This window comes from Dipodomys spectabilis, unplaced genomic scaffold (genome assembly GCF_019054845.1).
Source record: "Dipodomys spectabilis isolate Male_0828 unplaced genomic scaffold, ASM1905484v1 ptg000175l, whole genome shotgun sequence".
Lineage (NCBI taxonomy): Eukaryota > Metazoa > Chordata > Mammalia > Rodentia > Heteromyidae > Dipodomys > Dipodomys spectabilis.
This window is the reverse complement of record NW_024870852.1, coordinates 10,215,357-10,234,033: the sequence shown is the minus strand read 5'-3', so window position 1 is coordinate 10,234,033 and position 18,677 is coordinate 10,215,357. Positions and strand designations below refer to the sequence as shown.

At 47.6% G+C, this 18,677-nt stretch overlaps 1 protein-coding gene across 2 annotated transcripts; it reads left to right on the top strand.

Moving 5' to 3' along the window:
• Positions 1-10: 10 nt before the first annotated feature.
• Plagl2 (PLAG1 like zinc finger 2) lies at positions 11-16,297 on the top strand. 2 transcript variants are annotated; one of them, XM_042694656.1, is made up of 3 exons: positions 11-113; positions 6,608-6,980; positions 11,316-16,297. In XM_042694656.1, the coding sequence occupies exons 2-3, from the start codon at positions 6,721-6,723 to the stop codon at positions 12,544-12,546; spliced, it is 1,491 nt and encodes a 496-aa protein (XP_042550590.1). In that variant the 5' UTR covers positions 11-113; positions 6,608-6,720; the 3' UTR covers positions 12,547-16,297. The 2 variants fall into 2 exon arrangements, with proteins under 2 accessions (XP_042550590.1, XP_042550591.1); XM_042694657.1 differs by lacking the exon at positions 6,608-6,980 and having other exon boundaries at positions 36-113.
• Positions 16,298-18,677: the final 2,380 nt, after the last annotated feature.

Genomic DNA, 18,677 nt, shown 5'->3' with positions numbered 1-18,677 from the left:
CGCGGCTCCCACAATGCACCGCACAATGGCCCGACCGCCGCCACTACCGGGGCCTGAGCGGGCCTGGCGGAGCCCGAGCGCGGCCCGGCCCGCAGCGCGGGGCTCCGAGTGCGGTGAGTGCCGGCGAGGGCCCCTGGGGACGGCGGGGAGCGGGGCGGGAGGCAGTCTCGCTGCGCCCCGCACGCCGGGTGCCCGGAGCGGCGTCGTTCCTCATCTCGGGGCCCCTTAGCGCGGTCTCACCCCCCCCACCACGGGGGGCCCCCCTCTGCGCCAGCGTGGCCCCAGATAGGCCCCAGGGTGACGGAAACTCTCCCCGGAACTCATACCTGTGTTTGGGGGACCCGAAGAAGTCCCATTAGTCTCCCAAGACCTGGAGACCCACAGCCCGAGGATCCCTCATTCCCAGCCAGGCTCCTTGGTGACCCAGATAGCGCGCTGCCGACCCTGCTGGGGACCCGGGTCTGGGGGACGTTGATAAGCTGCACCTGCTCCCTCCCTGGGACACGCCTACCCCGGCCCACTTACCCCTTTGCTGCTCCAAGAAGTCTGCTCTTTATTATACCCTCCCTTCCGTTTTGTAGACTTTTGTAACCCCTTTAAGGCTTCCCCCAAATACCTAGGGTCTGAAGAATCCCAAAATAAGTTCCTACTTGTACGTAGCCCTCGTCCCAGGGATCGTACTCAAAAACTCTAGACCATACCTATCAGGAAACGGGTTTTGAGACCCTCTCGAAACTATTTATAACACTTTTCAGCTTTTAGAATCCCCCCTGCCGCATTCTTGGAGACCCCCCTTAGAAACCCCAATGACTTTCCCTTCTTTTCCTCCCCTGAGATGCGATTCCCCCCCCCCCCCCTTCCCTGAATTCCTTTCCTCTCAGCACCAGTCTATTCCAATCTCCTAATCTTGGGGGGGAGAGGGGGGGAAGATTCACAATTTCTACCACACCATGGGATGGTTCACAAGTTAGCCCTGAGAGCCTGTTTCCTGCAAATCCAGCTCCACGGTGTAGCCCAGCTTGGAGGGGAAATAACAGTATGGGGGAGTTGGTGCTTCACCTGCAAGTGTAATCTGTCTCCTGGCTTGTGTGTTTTTCCACCTGTCAGCCTGGGGCTGTGGTAGTCTGGCCTTGAGTTTCTAAACCCTCCCCCTTCCTCCCAAGGAGAGGCCACTAGATTGGGGGGTGGGTGTCTAAAGGTGGTTTCCTCCCTGTAAAAATGAGGCCATCCTGTGTTGCGGCCATTTGTTCAAGGCCTCCCCAGGAGTGGGAGGCAGTGGAATCTGAGGAAATAGGGAATCAAAGGGACTCCAAAGAGGCCCATCTACACGGACACAAGAACTAGCAGCCTGAGAGTAAATCCAACCCCTGTTAATCCTGTTTGATGTTTCTTGGAATGATGCAAGTCATTGAGGCTCGCCAGCCTCCCTGTAATTTAATTCTCCCACCACTCTGGGGTGTGTGTATGTGTCTCTGTCCCCATCCATCCGTGTGAGTTTTGTGTGAGTCTGTGTGAGACTGAGGGAGCAGCTACTCCCATTCCCTTTTCCTTCCCGCTGTTTTCTAGCCCACCAGTTTGCCTTTTGGATTTGTTTCTGGTGCCCAGGTTAGGACTGCGATTTTTTGTTGTTGTTGTTGTTGTTGCCCCCCCCCCCCCTTTCTAAATCTATTTATAATTTCCCAGTTGCTATTTTGAGTTCTCTTAAGAGAAGACTGTTCATTCCAAGAAATAGTTCCTGGGTGTATTTCCATGTAGGCAGGTGTTGAATTAAGTTCTTCAGCTCCCCAAGTAGCTCTTAGGCAGGAGAGGGATAAAAAGCTATTTTAGGATAGTCACTGAAATGGAGCTGTTAATCCTCTGTGGGTCTCTTTGGTTAAGAACACTTGGAGATTAACCCTTTCCTTGGTGTAGAGTTGGGGGAGCTCTCTCTCTCTCTCTCAGCCGTTTTAGAGAGTGGGGAGTTGGGAGAATTGGAGTATGGCAGCAGAAATGGGAACATGCAAGTCCATGCAAAGATAATAGCTCGCTTTTTGGGGGCTCTTGTAGCAGGTCAAACCAAATGCTTAGCCCTTTCCATACTTGACTAAAATAATCCTTACAACAAGCCTGTGAGGTGAGTATTTTTAGCTTTACTTTACAGATGAGGAAACAGGCTAATAATGGAGAAAGAACGTAGTTTCTATAGAGATGATGTAACACCATAAAACTATAGTTTCATCAGAAGCAGCAAGTATCATGGCGCATAACAGGCAGACAGGAGCTTCCAAAGACCATACTGAGTTTTTGCCAATAGCTGCTACTTGGGACATGAGTCTTGATAGTAGAAAGAGGGTAGAATAAAAGCATAATAAAGTGGCTATCCAAGTGAGAGAAAAAACTGGCCTTGGAGATGTGCTGCAGGAGGTGAAGTAAGGGGGTTGGCTTGAGGGGATGTTCTGAGGGTTAGCTGTGAGGGAAAGAGGAAGGCCACATTCTGGGGAGATGTTGGGGAGGAAACTCACTCTGAGGCATGAGAAGTATGCTAAGGGGGGCAGTGGGGGAAGAAGTATTATTCAGGCGCTATGCAGAAAAAAAGGCATACTTGGACCTCGGAGGGCACTGTGTGTATTTGGCACGTTTCATGTCACTTCCAAGATCATTATTTCATGTAATCCTCTGAGAAAATCTTATAGGCAAGGAGAATAAATGTCTATTTTGGAAATTGGAGAGAGTGAGTTTCCATGGAATAAAGTAACCTTGCCTGTGGTGTCAAAGGCAGTAGGTAGCCGCTCTAATGATAGCAAGTCCAAGGTTCTTTCCATGCTACCTCCCCCTTCAGATCAGACTTCAGAAGGAATCAGGCTGAAAACCTGAGTTTTACCAGTAGCAGGGAGGGATTGTGTTTGTTTTATGGGAACAGGTCTGTCAGCTTCTCTATAGTTACGGTTAGTGTAGCATGTGAGACCAGAAGAACAGCTTTGAAAGAGAAGCAGAATTCTTTCATAGTTTTACCTAGGAAGGAGAAGTCTTAAGGAACTGGCCTGATTATATGAGACAAACCCGGGAGTCTGGATGAAAGGAATTTACAGACAAAGGACACAGAGAGAGACTAGATCCCTAAAAGCGTTCCTAGGTAACATTAGCAGCTTTGGTTATCCAACAGCCTGTTGGTGACTATAGGTAAGGACTTTGCTATGCTTTTTAAAAGGCCCTGCTGAGTAGAATCTGGGTGGTGGCTATTTTCTTTTTTAAAGTCATAGCTCCATGAAGTGCACATGGAGGTGAGCACATGGTTCCCGTCTTCTTCCTTTGGTTCTATCAGTATAACCTCACAAGCTCTTCCTAGCCACCACCACCTTCTTCCTAGAAGCCCATTACTCACTGTTTCAGTAGCAGCATGCTAAACTGCTGTGTCTTCTTGTTTGTACATGTTCAAGAGAACAGATGAGTTGGACGTGTAGGAGGTGGGGGAATCTACCATTCTTTTTTTGAGTTTGTGCAGAATTTCTAGGTTAGGCTCCCATCTCACACCAGCCAGAGCTTTGTAACTTGCTTCCCTCTGGCAGCCATTCCCAACACTCTAGAGTCCAAGGTGCAAGATTCAGATACAAAATAGGAGCAGAATCTAACTTTGAAGTCCAGGGAAATTCCCTCCAAACTAGACCTGCACACTTGAGCTTACTCTCTACCAAGTTCCAGTGTGCATAGTAATCGCTGGTATTATAAACAGGTAATTCCACCCTTGGCAAGGAGGAGAGGACCTAAACAATGAAAGCCAGACGTCAGAGGCCTTTGAAAGGTTTCTAGTGAAGCAGGCAAATAGGCCATGATGATTCGAAGTCACCAATGGGTGGTTTTTAGTGCTGCCATGCATGTGATTCATGGAAAATGCATCTACCTTTCTACTGATCCTTCTAGGCAAATCTCCAATGATGGGGAAATGTTTATCATATTACATTGCAATGTTTCTTCAAGAGGAATGGTTCCTGAACAGGATGTAGCTCATGTTAATGATGAGCAAAGCTCTCTGGGGCATGAACCCGCTGATACTATCATCTCGTTCATGGCCAGTCTGTTGGATGAATGGTCACTGTAAGCAGCAGGTGCTAATGAGCTGAGCAAGCATTCTGTGGCCCACAGCTAGTTTGTGCAGTTGGAGCCCTCCCCAGATTCTTGTGGACAGTTCCCAGATACCCACTTTGCCCTCTTCACGTGGAAAAGCCTCATGACCAAATTTTGATATAATCTCTCCAAAAGGGAATCTCCCTATTGTAGCAAGTTGAAATGTAGTTGGTCATGTGTGATGATCTAGTAAGTATAAATGTGGGTCTGTTGTCTCCCTTTTGAGGGACTGTATAGTAACTTCTATCCTTTTCCTGAGTTGATCTCAGGAAAGGAATTGTGTCACTTTTGTGCCAGCCCTTTACTACTTTTACCAAGGGGAGAATCAGACTTCAAAATTTTAGCCCTCCACTTTGGAAGGACTGAATTGAGTTTAAACTAGAACCCTTGGGCATAAATTTAGTCCCAGAGAATCAACTTGCATTCTATGACTAATATACTCATCTAAAAGCAAGTTGAAATTCTTTTTCTAGACATTGGGTATATGGAGATGAAAGAGGCATGATAGGAGTTCTCAGAGAGTCAGGTGGAGAAGACAAAATTCTAATGCTAGCATATTCCCAGTCCTGTAATCCTAGCTACTTAGGAGGTGGAGATCAGGAGAACCCAGACATGAAAGTTCATAAGACTCCATTTTAACTAGTGGCTGGGTGTGTTAGTGGGCACCTATCATTCCAAGGTTTGGGAGGAGTACAGTGGCTAAGCACATTGATGCACATTTGTCATGCTAGCTATAAAAAGAGGCACAAACAAGAGGATCACAGTCCAGGCCTGTTGAGGCATAAAGTGAGACCCTTTATTGAAAATATCCAATGCAAAAAGGAACTGAAGCACCAGGTGTGCTGGTGGCTCACACCTGTAATCCTAGCTACTCAGGAGGCTGAAATCTGAGGATTGCAGTTCAAAGCCAGCCTGGACAGGAAAGTCCATGAGACTGTTTTTTTTTTTTGGGGGGGGGAGTTCAGTCATGGGCCTGAACTCTGGGCCTAGGCACTGTCTCTCAGCTCTTCAGCTCAAGGCTAGCGCTCTACCACTTGAGCCACAGCGCCACTTCCGGATTTTTTCTTTTTGCTTATGTGGTGCTGAGGAATTGAACCCAGGGCCTCTGGCATGCAAGGCTAGTACTCTACCACTGAGCCACCTTCCCAGCCCCTTTTAACTGTATTTTTTTTTTTTTGTCTTTTTTGGTACTGGGGATCGAACCCAGGACGTTGTACTTGCTAGGCAAGCGCATTACCACAGAGCTACATCCCAGCCCTCCATGAGACTTTTATCTCCAGTAAACCACCAGAAAACTGGAAGTGGCCTTGTGGCTCAGGTGGTAGAGGGCTAGCCTTGAGCTAAAGAGCTGAGGGACAGTGCCCAGGCCCAGAATTCAAGCCCCATGGCCCAAAAAAAACCCCAAAAAACTGAAGCCATGGCTCAAGTAGTGGAAGACCTGCTTAGCAAGCATGAGGCCTTGAATTCCAACCTCAATACCTACACACAAAAAAGAGAAGTGGCTGGATACCAGTGGCTCACACCTATAATCCTAGCTACTGAAGAGGCTGAGATCTGAGAATCACGGTTCAAAGCCAGTCCGGGGGGTGGGGGGGCAGTCTGTGAGATTCTTATCTCCAATAAACCACTAGAAAAAAACTGGAAGTGGCGCTGTGGCTCAAGCGGTAAAGCGCCTGCCTTGAGCTGAAGAGCACAGGGGTAGCACCCAAGCCCAGAGTTCAAGCCGCACGACTGACCAAAAGAAAAAAGAGAGAGAGAGAAAAGTGCATATATGCCCTGAATCTAGAAGAGGAGCCACTTGGCACTTAGATTGTTGGCTAGTTGTTGATGAAGAGACCTAGCTGGGCCTGGAGACCACAAGATCACGAAAGGAAGTAGAGGTCAGAATGGGACCAGTACTGGTTTAGGGAAAATGCTGAGTCTGCGATGGCCCCTTCAAATGGAATCTCCTGATATTGCTGCACTACTGAGAAGTCCTAGCCTAGGCCCTGCCTCTCAGGGTATAGATTTTCTAAGAAAAGGATTCTTCTTTCCTTTACCTTTTGGACATTTAATTGCCCCTTAGCACCTCCATGAGAGAACTGGAGAAAGTAGTAGATGAGGGGCAGGTAGGTAAACAGGAAGAGAAGGAACTGCTGTCTCTAGTGGAAAGGATGTAAAAGTGAAGTAAGAAGAGAAAGTATAGCATTTCAGAGCTCAGATTATCTTTGTATTAGCTAGACTGTACTAGTAATAATAGTTAACCACTAAGTACTTCCGGGTACCCAACCTTGTACTGAATGCTTTATATCCATAATCCCATTTAATCCTCAAAACACCCTTATGATTTCAAAGATTGTTATGTCTGCATTATAAATGGGAAAACAGCTCAAGGGAGTAAGTAATTGTCTGAAAAATCACACAACTTCCAAATGGGAGGGCTGGTGTTGGAGTGGGGTCTGTCTGCCTCCAAAGCCCACGCTCTCATGGCATTGGGCTCCCTAACACCAGGTGTTTGATGTTTCAGGTGAAGAGATTGTTTTCTGAAGGCTACGTTGGAGGCTGTGACAGAGCGGAGAGCCTGGCGACGCTGATGGGGAGGCTTTCTGAGTAACATGGCCCTTTGCCGTTAGCCTTGCCATGACCACATTTTTTACCAGCGTCCCTCCCTGGATTCAAGATGCAAAGCAGGAGGAGGAAGTGGGCTGGAAACTAGTTCCTAGGCCTCGGGCCCGGGAGACAGAGAGTCAAGTGAAGTGCCAATGTGAAATCTCGGGGACACCCTTCTCAAATGGGGAGAAGCTAAGGCCTCATAGCCTACCCCATCCGGAACAGAGACCATATAGCTGCCCTCAGCTGCACTGTGGCAAGGCTTTTGCCTCCAAGTACAAGCTATATAGGTAGGTGACGCTCCCGTACCTCTTCCTGCTCTGAGCTTCTCCAGGTCAAAGCCAGAGAGACTCCACTGAGCATGGAGGTTTCAGTGAAAGTTTGTCCCACACACGTTCTCTATACTCTTAACCACTTGAAGTCAGTTAATAATAGGGTTTTGATTGTTGTTGGGGTTTTTTGGTTTTTGGTTTTTTTGGCCAGTTCTAGGGCTTGAACTCGGGACCTAGGTGTAGTCCCTGAGCTTTTATGCTCAAGGTTAATACTCCACCATTTGAACTATAGTTCTACTTCTGGCTTATTTTGGTGGTTAATTGGAGATATGAATCTCATGGACTTTCCCATCCAGACTGGTTTTGAACTACAGTCCTCAGATCTTAGCCTCCTGAGTAGCTCGGATTTATAGGTATGAGCCACCAGCAGGTGGCTAATAGTAGTATTTTGTCGGTCGTGGGGCTTGAACTCTGGGCCTGAGCACTGTCCCTCAGCTCTTCAGCTCAAGGCGGAGCACTCTGCCACTTGAGCTACAGCGCCACTTCCAATGATTAGAATCTTAACCAAAGTTAAAACTCTGTTTTAGAACTTTAGAAGAAAAAAGAAGCTCTTGTGGTCCAATCTGTATACTTTAAAGTGGAGGCTCAGAACAGGGATGTAATTTTAACAACTTTATCTTCTTAGGTCCTGCAATACTATTACTGCTGAATTTACATGCTACTGAGATGACCACATCTGTCTCTGTAGAGTCCCTGGTGCCCTCTATGGCAGGGACTTGTGAGGAAACATGTCAGCCCAAGAATCCCTATTCAAAGTGAAATAGAATGTGAAAGCCTTGTTATGGCAGATGTTGCAAGGTTTGGTGGGGGAAAGAACCTGAGAGAGCTATTTTCATTTTACTCCTGTCTTTCCATTAGAGGAACCATGCACTTGCCCTTTACAAATGACATAGACCAGCCTGGTATACAGTCATCTAACCATTCCTCTATCCAACTATTTATTGGCCTTTGTTATGTACCAGGCACAGTGCTTATTGCTAGGGTTGGAATAGTGAGCCAGAAGGATGGAGGTGCTGTCCCTCCTAGAATTTACCTTTTTAACAATGGGGCAGATAGTAAAAAAGTAAGTATATAAACAGGATGACCACAGAAAGCCTTAGTTCCTCATTGGAAAACATTTGATAGGAAAGAACTAAAATAGGCCACTAGGGTTGGTCAAGATTGCCCCCAGGGCCTAGTGCTGTTTTGATTCTCTGTATGCCTTCTGTCTTAGGGGTACTCTTAGTACTATCATCCCAGACTTTTTTTTTTGTCAGTACTGTGGTTTGAATTCAGTGCTTTGAGCTTACTAGACAGGCACTGTGCCACTTCAGCTGCCGCACTTCCAGCCCATTGTGTTTTGGGGTTATTTTTGTGCTAGGGTCTTGCTTTTAGCCTGGATTGTAATCCTCTTCCTAGCTTAGCTGGAATGGCAGGTGTGAACCACCATTCCAAGCTTTTGCTGTTGAAATGAGGTCTTAACAAACTTTTTTTGCCCAGGTTGGCCTGGAATCCATAATCCTCTCAATTTCCACTAATGAGTAGGTAGGCTCACATGCTTGAAGCACCAACATCCAGTCTTTGTAGACTTCCAGTGAGAAGTTGCAGCAAAGGTTCTGGCCCAGGAGGCAGGAACCCTGACATAAATCACTTGTGATTATTTTGAGTCACAAATGCTCTATGGGCTTTAGTTTTCTCACCTGAAAAGTTAGACTGATTTCTCAGCACTTTTCTGCCATATGTCTTCCTGTCATTCATGTTAGATTGATGGCTTACATAGACATGAGCACACATATGTAGCATGAGGATAACCCTCCAGAAAAGGTCACTAGAGAAAGCTGTGACATGTCTGAATGAATCCACTCTGTGCCACTTAACTGACTGGTGGGTGGGGCTACCTGATGGCTTTAGCTTCCTCACTGGAGAACAGGATTAATGATGTGGCTCACCCAGAGCCTCACAATCTTGTTGAGTTGATTCTGTTTATGAAGCTATGATTTTCTGTTCCTGGACCAAGATAGGAACAGATAAACTAAGGGATCATGAGGTACTGTAACACTAAAACCAACCTACCTACCTTCCTTCCTTCGTTCGTTCCTTCCTTCCTTCTTTCCTATCTTCCTTCTTTCTTTTTTCTTTGTTTTTGGTATTGGCATTTGAACTCGGGTCTTGAGCTAGAGAGGCAGTTGCTCTACCACTTAAGTCATGCCCCCAGTCCTTAACACAGTTCTTTTTTTTTCCTTTTTTTTTTTGTCAGCTGTGGGGCCTAAACTCTGGGCCTAGGTGCTGTCCTGAGCTCTTGAACTCAAGGTTAGCGCTCTACCACTTGAGCCACAGCGCCACTTCTGCCTTTTTTTCTGCTTATGTGTTGCTGAGGAATGGTTTACATAGTAAGCAGTTCCAAAGGTACAAATGAATTGTTCTCACTCTCAAGCCGTTGTTCCTCTCCCCAAAGACAGTGGTAGGATTAGTTTCTTAGGTCCTTCCTGACACATTCAAACTTGGATTCCCTTTTTCATTTTTAAAGGGATCATATTACATGTACTATGTTGAACTTCCTTTTTTGGCTTAGCCCTCCCTGTGTGTCTTAGAAACTTGATTCAGATCAGGAAGTTTACATATTTTCATTTTTCCATTTATTGTGTTATTTAAATATTTTGGGGAGGATGGGGAGGCGATATGAAGAGTTGAACTTAAGGCTTTGTGCCTGCTAGGCAGACATTTTACCATTTGAGCTGTACCTCTAGTCCTTATAATTTTTAATATAATTTTTTGAAGAGGAAATACAAATAATTCAAAATTTAGAAGATATCAGAAGCTTTGCCATGAAAATACTCCATTGTATCCATCTGTCCAGTTTTCTCCCCCATGGGCTATCAGTGATCTCCTGTTTCTTTTTCTTTCTTTTTCTTTTTTTCTTGGCCAGTCCTAGGTCTTGAACTCAGGGCCTGGGCACTGTCCCTGAGCTGGCACTTTTGCCCAAGGCTAGCACTCTACCACTTGAGCCATAGAACCACTTCTAGCTTTTTCTAATTATGTGGTATTGAGGAATGGAACCCAGGGCTTCATCATGCTAGGCAAGCGCTCTAACTGTAAGCCATATTCCCAGCCCTTGGTTTCTCTTTCTTCTGTGCCAGTACTGGGGCTTGAACTCAAGGACTTGGTGCTCTTGCCTGGCATTTCTGATTTATGTTTGACACTCTACCACTTGAACTATACCTCCATTTCAGGTTTTTGCTGGCTAATTGGAGATAAGAGTCTTTTGGATTGGGGCTGGGAAGTTGGCTCAGTGGTAGAGTCCTTGCCCCGCATGCATGAGCCCTGGGTTGGATTCCTCAGCACCACATAAACAGAAAAAGCCAGAAATGGTGCTGTGACTCAAGTGGTCGAGTGCTAGCCTTAAGCTGAAGAGCTCAGGGACAGCACCCAGGCCCAGAATTCAAGCCCCATGACTAACCAAAAAAAAAAAAAAAAGAATCTTGTGGATTTTTTGTTTTGGTCAGGCTTGTTTCAAATCTCAGTCTTCAGAAGTTCCCCCCCCCCCCCCCCCCCCCCCCGCCCCCAGCCCTGCAGAGTGGCTAGGATTATAGATGTGAGCCACCAGTGCCTGGCTTCAGTTTTTTTATATATCCTTCTATAAATATCCAAGCAAGCATACATATATTTCCCCTTTTTCACATACAGAATTTTCTTTACATAGTCTGCTCCCTTTTTTCCACTTATGCATCTAAGGAGCTTATTCCTTAAAGGTACTTTTAAAGCTGCCTCATCTTTGAAGTAGTTGGATCATTTTATAGAGTTAGCATAATTATAAAACAAGTTCCCTATTGATAGGGTAGATGTTTAGATTGTTTGTTTTTGTTACTATAACCAGTACTGCAAAGAGTCGTGGTACATAGATGGATTTTGCAGAGATGTCTGGAATATGGTTGGCATGGTATTCCATTTCCTTCCTTTCTCTTCCCTCCTTCCCTTCATTTTTGTGCCGGTACTAGGGTTGAACTCAGGGCCAGGGGACCATTCCTTAGTTTTTTGGCTTAAGGCTGGTATTCTTAGCACTGGAGCCACAGCTTCACTCCTGGCTTTTTCCTGTTTAATTGGAGATGAGTCTTACAGACTCTCTGTCCAGACTGGCTTCAAAACAGAATTTTCAGATCTCAGCCTCCTGACTAGCTAAAATTATAGGCACCATTGTATCACTTCACCGTAGTTTTTTTAAAATCTGGTATCCTGTTAATAGAGACCCTGGTGGTCCATTCAGCCCTCTGATCTCCGCACTTTCTGCTTTGACCGGTCTTCTCTCACTACCCTTAGGCACATGGCCACCCACTCGGCCCAGAAACCCCACCAGTGCATGTACTGTGATAAGATGTTTCACCGCAAGGACCATCTTCGGAACCACTTGCAGACCCACGACCCCAACAAAGAGGCCCTCCACTGCTCCGAGTGCGGTAAGAATTATAATACGAAGCTGGGCTACCGCCGCCACCTGGCCATGCATGCCGCCAGCAGCGGTGACCTCAGCTGCAAGGTCTGCCTGCAGACCTTCGAGAGTACCCAGTCCCTGCTAGAGCACCTGAAGGCTCACTCACGCCGGGTAGCGGGTGGTGCCAAGGAGAAGAAGCACCCCTGTGACCACTGTGACCGGCGATTCTATACCCGCAAGGATGTGCGGCGGCACCTAGTGGTGCACACAGGTCGGAAGGACTTCCTATGCCAGTACTGTGCCCAGAGATTCGGCCGCAAGGACCACCTGACACGTCATGTCAAGAAGAGCCACTCACAGGAGCTGCTCAAGATCAAGACAGAGCCAGTGGACATGCTAGGCCTCCTCAGCTGCAGCTCCACAGTCAGCGTGAAGGAAGAGCTGAGCCCTGTGCTGTGCATGGCCTCTCGGGACATGATGGGGGCCAAAGCCTTTCCTGGCATGTTGCCCATGGGCATGTATGGTGCCCACATCCCTGCCATGCCCAGCACAGGCATGCCACACTCCCTGGTGCACAATACACTCCCCATGGGTATGAGCTACCCTCTGGAATCCTCACCAATCTCTTCCCCAGCTCAGCTCCCTCCAAAATACCAGCTTGGATCTACCTCATACTTGCCCGACAAATTGCCCAAAGTGGAGGTGGATAGTTTCCTGGCGGATTTTCCTGGAAGCCTGTCTCTCTCATCCGCCGAACCCCAGCCCGCCTCACCTCAGCCGGCGGCAGCTGCGGCCCTCCTAGATGAAGCACTGCTCGCCAAGAGCCCCGCCAACCTCTCTGAGGCCCTGTGCGCTGCTAATGTGGACTTCTCCCATTTACTGGGCTTCCTTCCACTTAATCTGCCCCCGTGTAACCCACCGGGAGCTGCGGGAGGCCTCGTCATGGGCTACTCCCAGGCTGAGGCCCAGCCCCTGCTTACCACTTTGCAAGCTCAGCCTCAAGATTCCCCAGGAGCTGGGGGACCCCTGAACTTCGGGCCTCTGCACTCCTTGCCTCCTGTCTTCACTTCTGGCCTGAGTACTACCACCCTGCCTCGTTTCCATCAAGCATTCCAGTAGCCCCCACGGAGGCCCACCGCTCAGTCTTTGGCTCTGTCAAGGAGCCTTAAACCCACCCCGTCCACATCCCCATGAAGGCAGCTGAGCTTTCAGAGCTGGGTTCAAGAAGAAAAAATTCCAGTGTCTGTGTGGAGCACTTGGTTTGGGGGCTCAGGCTCCAGGATTGATTCCAGGAAGAACCTTGAGCCCCAGCCCCATGAAAAGATCTACCATGAACTTTCAGGTTTTTTTTTTTTTTTTTTTAAAGTCTGAATTGGGAACCCCACTTAGCCTTCTCCCTCTCCAAAGCTTCAGAGCTCCTTCTCCTGGGAGAAGGGGAGGCCTTTTGGAGAAACAGAGGGTTTCACCTTGGATGACTTCAAGAGAAATAGCCCAAGAAGCCCGCCCTCTGGTCCCATCCTGCAAACCGTAGCATGCAGTTGTCAGGCTCTGCTGTGGAAAGTCACTTGGTTCCACTGCCTGCTTCCGACCAGCAGACAGAAGAGAGGGTCTCCATTCTTCCTGCCTACCCCATCTACCTGTCCCACTAGCTCCATTTTCAGTCAGTGTTGTCCAGCAACGGTACCGTTTACACATTCGCCTCAGACACACCATTTCACCTCCCTTGCCACACTGTTAGCCTTAGCGTGATTGCAGTGAACTCTGTTTACACACCGTGAATCCATTCCCACCAGTCCATTTCAGTTGGCACCAGCCTGAACCACTGGGTACCTGGTGTTGACTGGAGCCCTGTTTACAAGGCGGAGTCGGGTCTTGCTGACTTCTCTTCACTTGAGGTCACATTTTTTCCCCTGTGGGGAATAAACTGACTTTGGACTGCTTCGGTCTCTGCCATCTTCCATGACTGCATCTCTCCCTGCCTCCCACGGCAGTGTCCACAGGAGATAGGCCAGAAGATTGGAGCAGATTTCTCACCCGTCTGCAATTCTGTTTTTTTCCAAGTACATCATGACCCCCCTTCATCCTCCTTTTGAACTGGAGAGGGGGAGAATGAAAGGCAGGCCTGCATCTGTCATCTCCCTGATCCCTAACCCCACCCTGAACATCATGAGCTGTTATTTGTCTTGGAAGGAGGGCCTTTGGGTTCTAGGCTGCTGGGGCTAGCAAAAGAGAGACTGTGCCCTGTGTCTCCCTCTTGCTTGTCCCTTTTCCAAGAAGTTGTGGAATTGTTGGAAGAAGAATTTTAAAGTCAGGACTGGGCATGTAGTCGAATCCTAATCTATGTAATCATTGTTGCCTCCCATACCAAAAATTCTCTCATTTGTGGGGTCCCTTCCGTCTCCCTCACTTTGAAGTCCGTGGATTCAGGGCCACTGTGCATAGCCTTCTCTGGTCCCCAGGAACTTCCACCTTCTCATGGCTCCTCTCAGTTGCCCCTAGCAGCTAGCAAGGTTTCTTGCAGGAAATGATTAGTTCTTAGGGGGCTCTCCGCCATAGACAGACAGCACAGCCTTTGCCTGGAACCCAACCGAACCCCAAACTCTGCTTCATCTCAGTTTTGCATGGACTCTTCCCATATGTGGAAGGGAGGCAGCTCAGGGACCACCACACTGGGGCCTCTTGAGACACCTCTCTAATTCAGAAACACACTTCTACCTCTTTACTGTTAACTCCTACAGTTGCAGCCAGCTGTGTGGGCACTCTTGTCAGTGGTTTCTCCTGCTGGCTTCTCCACTAGGGTTTCCGGATGAACTACCTAGGAACTGCCTCAGCCTTCCAGCAGTCCTCTGCAAGCCCCTACCTTTTGTCCTGATGCTCTTCGGTTTAGCATCAATAACTGCAGGTCCAAGACCCAGGCTTCTGCTTCAGCCCAGGCCAGTCCTCCTGTTGAAGTTCTAGCTCCCTGGCCCTTGTGTGGCAACAGTGTGGATTGAATAAGCATGCTTTGATTAGCTAGGGATAAGGTAGCTAGGGACACCTTTAAGAAAACAAAACCAGATATAAAAGTATCTGGTAAGGTTAGCATCTGACTAGGTGATTTGCTTCTAAAAATAGTTTCAGTGAGTCCCAGGGACTAATTAAGGTTTATTTTTAAAGCGTCTACCTTGGTACGCAGCCGCCACCTGCATGCTGTGCATGTTATAGGAATTGGTATGTGAGAACCCACGTGGGACTCGCTGCTGCCATTCTCCTTGTGTCTGGTCTTCACTAGACCCAGCACCCCTCTCCCCTTGCTGGCAACCTTCCTGCACCCTCAGCTTCTCCAGGCAAACGGGCCTATAGCCACAGAGTGTAATGTCCTGGGCTGTTAGAGGAGTCCTGTTCCATCTGCCTGTCCCTCCTTCAAACTCTTCCTTATGAGGCTGGGAAACTCAGAGGACAACTGTTAGATACCTTATAGGGCCTGGCACCCACCTCCTCTCTTTTTCTCCTTGTTCTCCCTCATTCCCATCTCTCATCCCTCTCGCTCCTTTCCTATTCTCTCAGTGCCCTCACCACAAGGAATCTTCCCGCCACTGTGAACTTTGCTGGTACAGAGGAACATTGCCTGCTGTTACCTTTTTGGACCATAGCTACCCTGTTTTTGTAAACCCCCCCACCCCCCAGAAAGACTTTTTGGCCTGGCTGTTCATAAGAATAGCTTTATCCTGCACTCAATACTCAAACTCAACTTCAGTACCCCTTCTGATGCTATTATTACTTTATTACTAGAACAGCATCTGCCCAGGACAGGAGCTGTGGCATGTGGCACAAACCAATCAGGGACCAGGTTATATGAGTGCGGTGCCCTTTTGTAGTCACTGCTTCAGACTGTGAGCTTGACTTTTACAGGGGCAAGTCATCTCCCACCCTGCACAGTAGCTGGTGTGAGCTGAAGAGAGCCCTGAGGTCAGCTCAAAGGATACCTGCTCATCTTCAAGAGGTGTGAGACAGGAAAAGGCCCACCAATGAGTTCCCCTAACCTTTTACGTGGCATTTTGTTAATGGAAATCCGGGAAGCAGGTGTGATTACCTTTTTGCTCGTAGATATTGTTCTAAGTTGAAATTCCCTCCCTGCCCTAAACTTAACCCTAGTGACCCTTTAAGTTCCCCCCTTTTTGGTAGCTGTTTTCACCACCCCTTCCGGCTTTCCCTCTTATCTAGGAGCTGTTTTTAAGCACGATTTTTTTTTTAACAGGTATTGTACAGGATCAATATTTTGCTTTTTAACAAGGATATTTATGTAATAAGAAACTTTGCCTTAGGCAGGTGTTGGCCAGAAAAGTCCAGATTCCTCTGGGATCCCACCCTGGCCTCTCCTGGAGCTCTGAACCTGCTGTGGAAGGAATTGGCCATGACCTTCACCACTGGAGAGCAGGGTCTGTGTCGAGGAAGGAGGTGTTCACTGTGATGATCTAGTGCCCATGGAGGAATGTGGAGGTGTTCCAACATCGCTGCAGTGTGGCTGGCATCCTTTGTGATCCTCCCACCAGTACCTCTCCTCCTCCACACACCAGCATGACAGCATCTCTTCCAGACCTTCCCTTCCTCCCAGTGGTCAAGGCTCCCAAGCCACTCTTTCGTAACGCCAGATTATTTAAAGAGAAAAATACAAGACAAAAACCTTCTAGCACTTTGTAAACAGTGAATAACCTCTTGGAGTATTTTTGGCTTTATATAAAACAAGGTTTTTAATTGTAAAATGTAAGTGCCATTAGAAAATGCACAGGGCATATCTTTGTTAAAGTAGATTTTTCAATGTTTTACAGAATTACATTTTCAAAAAAAAGTTTTTATAATGAAGTTGTTTATTAAAAACTTCTGAATAATGTGTTTGGCAGTTGTGATTCTGATTGGCAGAGGGTTGGAGGGGACCTGGATTTGGAAAGAAGTGGAATTTTCCTGATGTCTTTAGCATCGAAGGTGATGGAGTGTTGGACGGTCAGTCACAGGCAATCACATTAACAAAAGTTTTGTACTTTGAAATGAAAGATTTTTATTGCCATATATTACGTATTGTTATGAAAGATCTTAATTGGATGTCTTTGAGGTAAGTAGTAGTATTTTGATTAATCTTGGATTCAAGAGTCAGAAAACCCTGATTGAAAATTGGCTTTAAGGGGTGAGATTTCATGTTACTGAAAATGCCAGGTATGAAATTCAATTCAGGTTTGATCCAGAGGCTCAATCATGGTTGGCCTAAGCATTTCATTGTTTCTGTGTCCTATCCTATGAAGTCATGACTTCATCCTCAGGCCCTAAGTAGGGTCTCCCTTTGTGCAGGAGTGGAACAGAATCACGTAGGGCTGACCCAGGAGAAACTTTTCAGGCACAGCAAAAGACAGCTAGGACCTGGCCTCACCCACACCTGTGTTCAGCCACTGGGATCAGACATTGTTGAGAAGCCAGTGTGGCTTCATCTGGTATTGACTGGCCAGTCAAACAGGAGTGAAGGTCATTTGAGCCCCACACCTTTTGCTGAGGTCCTCCCATTAGGAGCACACTTTTCTGTGGTCTGGAACTGGTATATAACCAAATACAAGTCACCTGAGTCCAGCCCAAGAGCCTCTGTGCCGGTGATTGTACAAAAATGGCCTGATCCTTTTCTCACTTTGGCCTGCTTTTGTGTTTGTGTGCACGTGCATGGGTACAGTGGCTTGAACTCAGGGCCTTAAGAGCAAGAGCCAACCCTCCAACATTTTACTACTTGAGTCAGAGTCTCAAGGACTTTTTTTGGGGGGGGTCCTGTCGTGGGACCTGAACTCTGGGCCTGGGTGCTGTCCCTCAGCTTTTCAGCTCAAGGCTAGTGCTCTACCACTTGAGCCACAGCGCCACTTCTGGCTTTTTTCTTTTTGCTTATGTTGTGCTGAGGAATCGAACCCAGGGCCTCAGGCATGCAAGGCAGGCGCTCTACCATTGGGCCACCTTCCCAGCCCCCTCAAGGACTTTTTTGCCTCCAGGTCTCAGGCTCCTGAACCTGATCTTACCCAACACAGCTAGAATTACAGGTGTGAGCCACTGGGGGTTCAGTTCCTTTTTATTTTTTGTGGTTGGTTGTGGGGCTTGAACTCAGAACCTGGGCACTTGTCCCTTGAGCTTCTTTGTGCTCAAAGCTAGTGCCCTCTGCCACCACTAACAGTTTTTGAGTGGTTAATTGGAGGTAAGAGTCTTGCAGGGACTTTTTTGCCTGGGCTGGCTTCAAACCTTGATCCTCAGATCTCAGCCTCCTGAGTAGATAGGAATTCAAGCATGAGCCCGGCGTCCAGCTGGCACCCAGTTCCTTCTGTTGTCTGTGCTGTGTGTGCATGGTGGTGGTGGTTGTGAGGTCTTGGGGTTTAAAACCAGTGACTCCTGCTTGCTGGGTGGACTTTTCATTGCTGAGCCACACCTCCAGCCTTCAGGCCTTGCCTTTTGCTTGGCTATCCTGGACCACCATCCACATTTCCTGACTAGTTGGGATGACAGTTAGGCACTATGGTGTCCAGGTGTTTTTTGTATTTGTTTTCATTTTGTTTTTGTGTTAATTGGTTGAGATGGAATCTTTTTTTTTTTAATTGTGAAAATACTGTACCAGAGGGGTTACAATTACATGGGCAAGATAATGAGTACATTTCTTATCAAGCATTGTAGCCTCCTCCTTTCCCCTTCCCATTGTCCCCTTTACCCCCCAACCTTCCCCCTCCCCTGAGATGGAATCTTGAGAACATTTTGTCCCAGCTGGCCTCAAACCATGATTCTCTCCATCTGAGTCTCCCAAATAGGAGTGTAGGTTTGAGCCACCATGCCCAACTTGTCCTTGGCAAATAATCATTCTTTTCCCAATGAGTCAGAACTGTGGTTAGGACTTCCAAGAAAGACTACCTTGTCTCTAGTGCCTCTAAGTAGCTTACACCCCAGGGTGGATCTTGGGGGCTCTGAGGGAGCTATGGCATCTGTTAGGAAAGTGCAGGAGAAGGGAACAGGCCAGACTCGATCTCAGCATGCCAGGACTGTTTATTGAATAAACAAGGACACAGACCTTCCCACCGGTATGGAGGTTTGTGTAAGGAGATGGGCTCAGGAATGGGGTTTTATGGAGTCTTAACAGGGAGACAGAGGTTAGTGAAAAAGCCACTAGGTCAAGGGAGGTGGAGGGCTCTCCAGTTGGGCCCAGGATGCAATATTTACAGCCAGACTTAGATTGCCCGGCAGGCATCAGGCAGTCTGCCTGG

Excerpts from the sequence above, each read along its gene's own strand:
- Plagl2 (XM_042694656.1), top strand. The coding sequence starts at position 6,721 with ATGACCACATTTTTTACCAGCGTCCCTCCCTGGATTCAAGATGCAAAG. Across the intron at positions 6,981-11,315 it reads TCCAAGTACAAGCTATATAG|GCACATGGCCACCCACTCGG; the intron begins GTAGGTGACGCT and ends CACTACCCTTAG.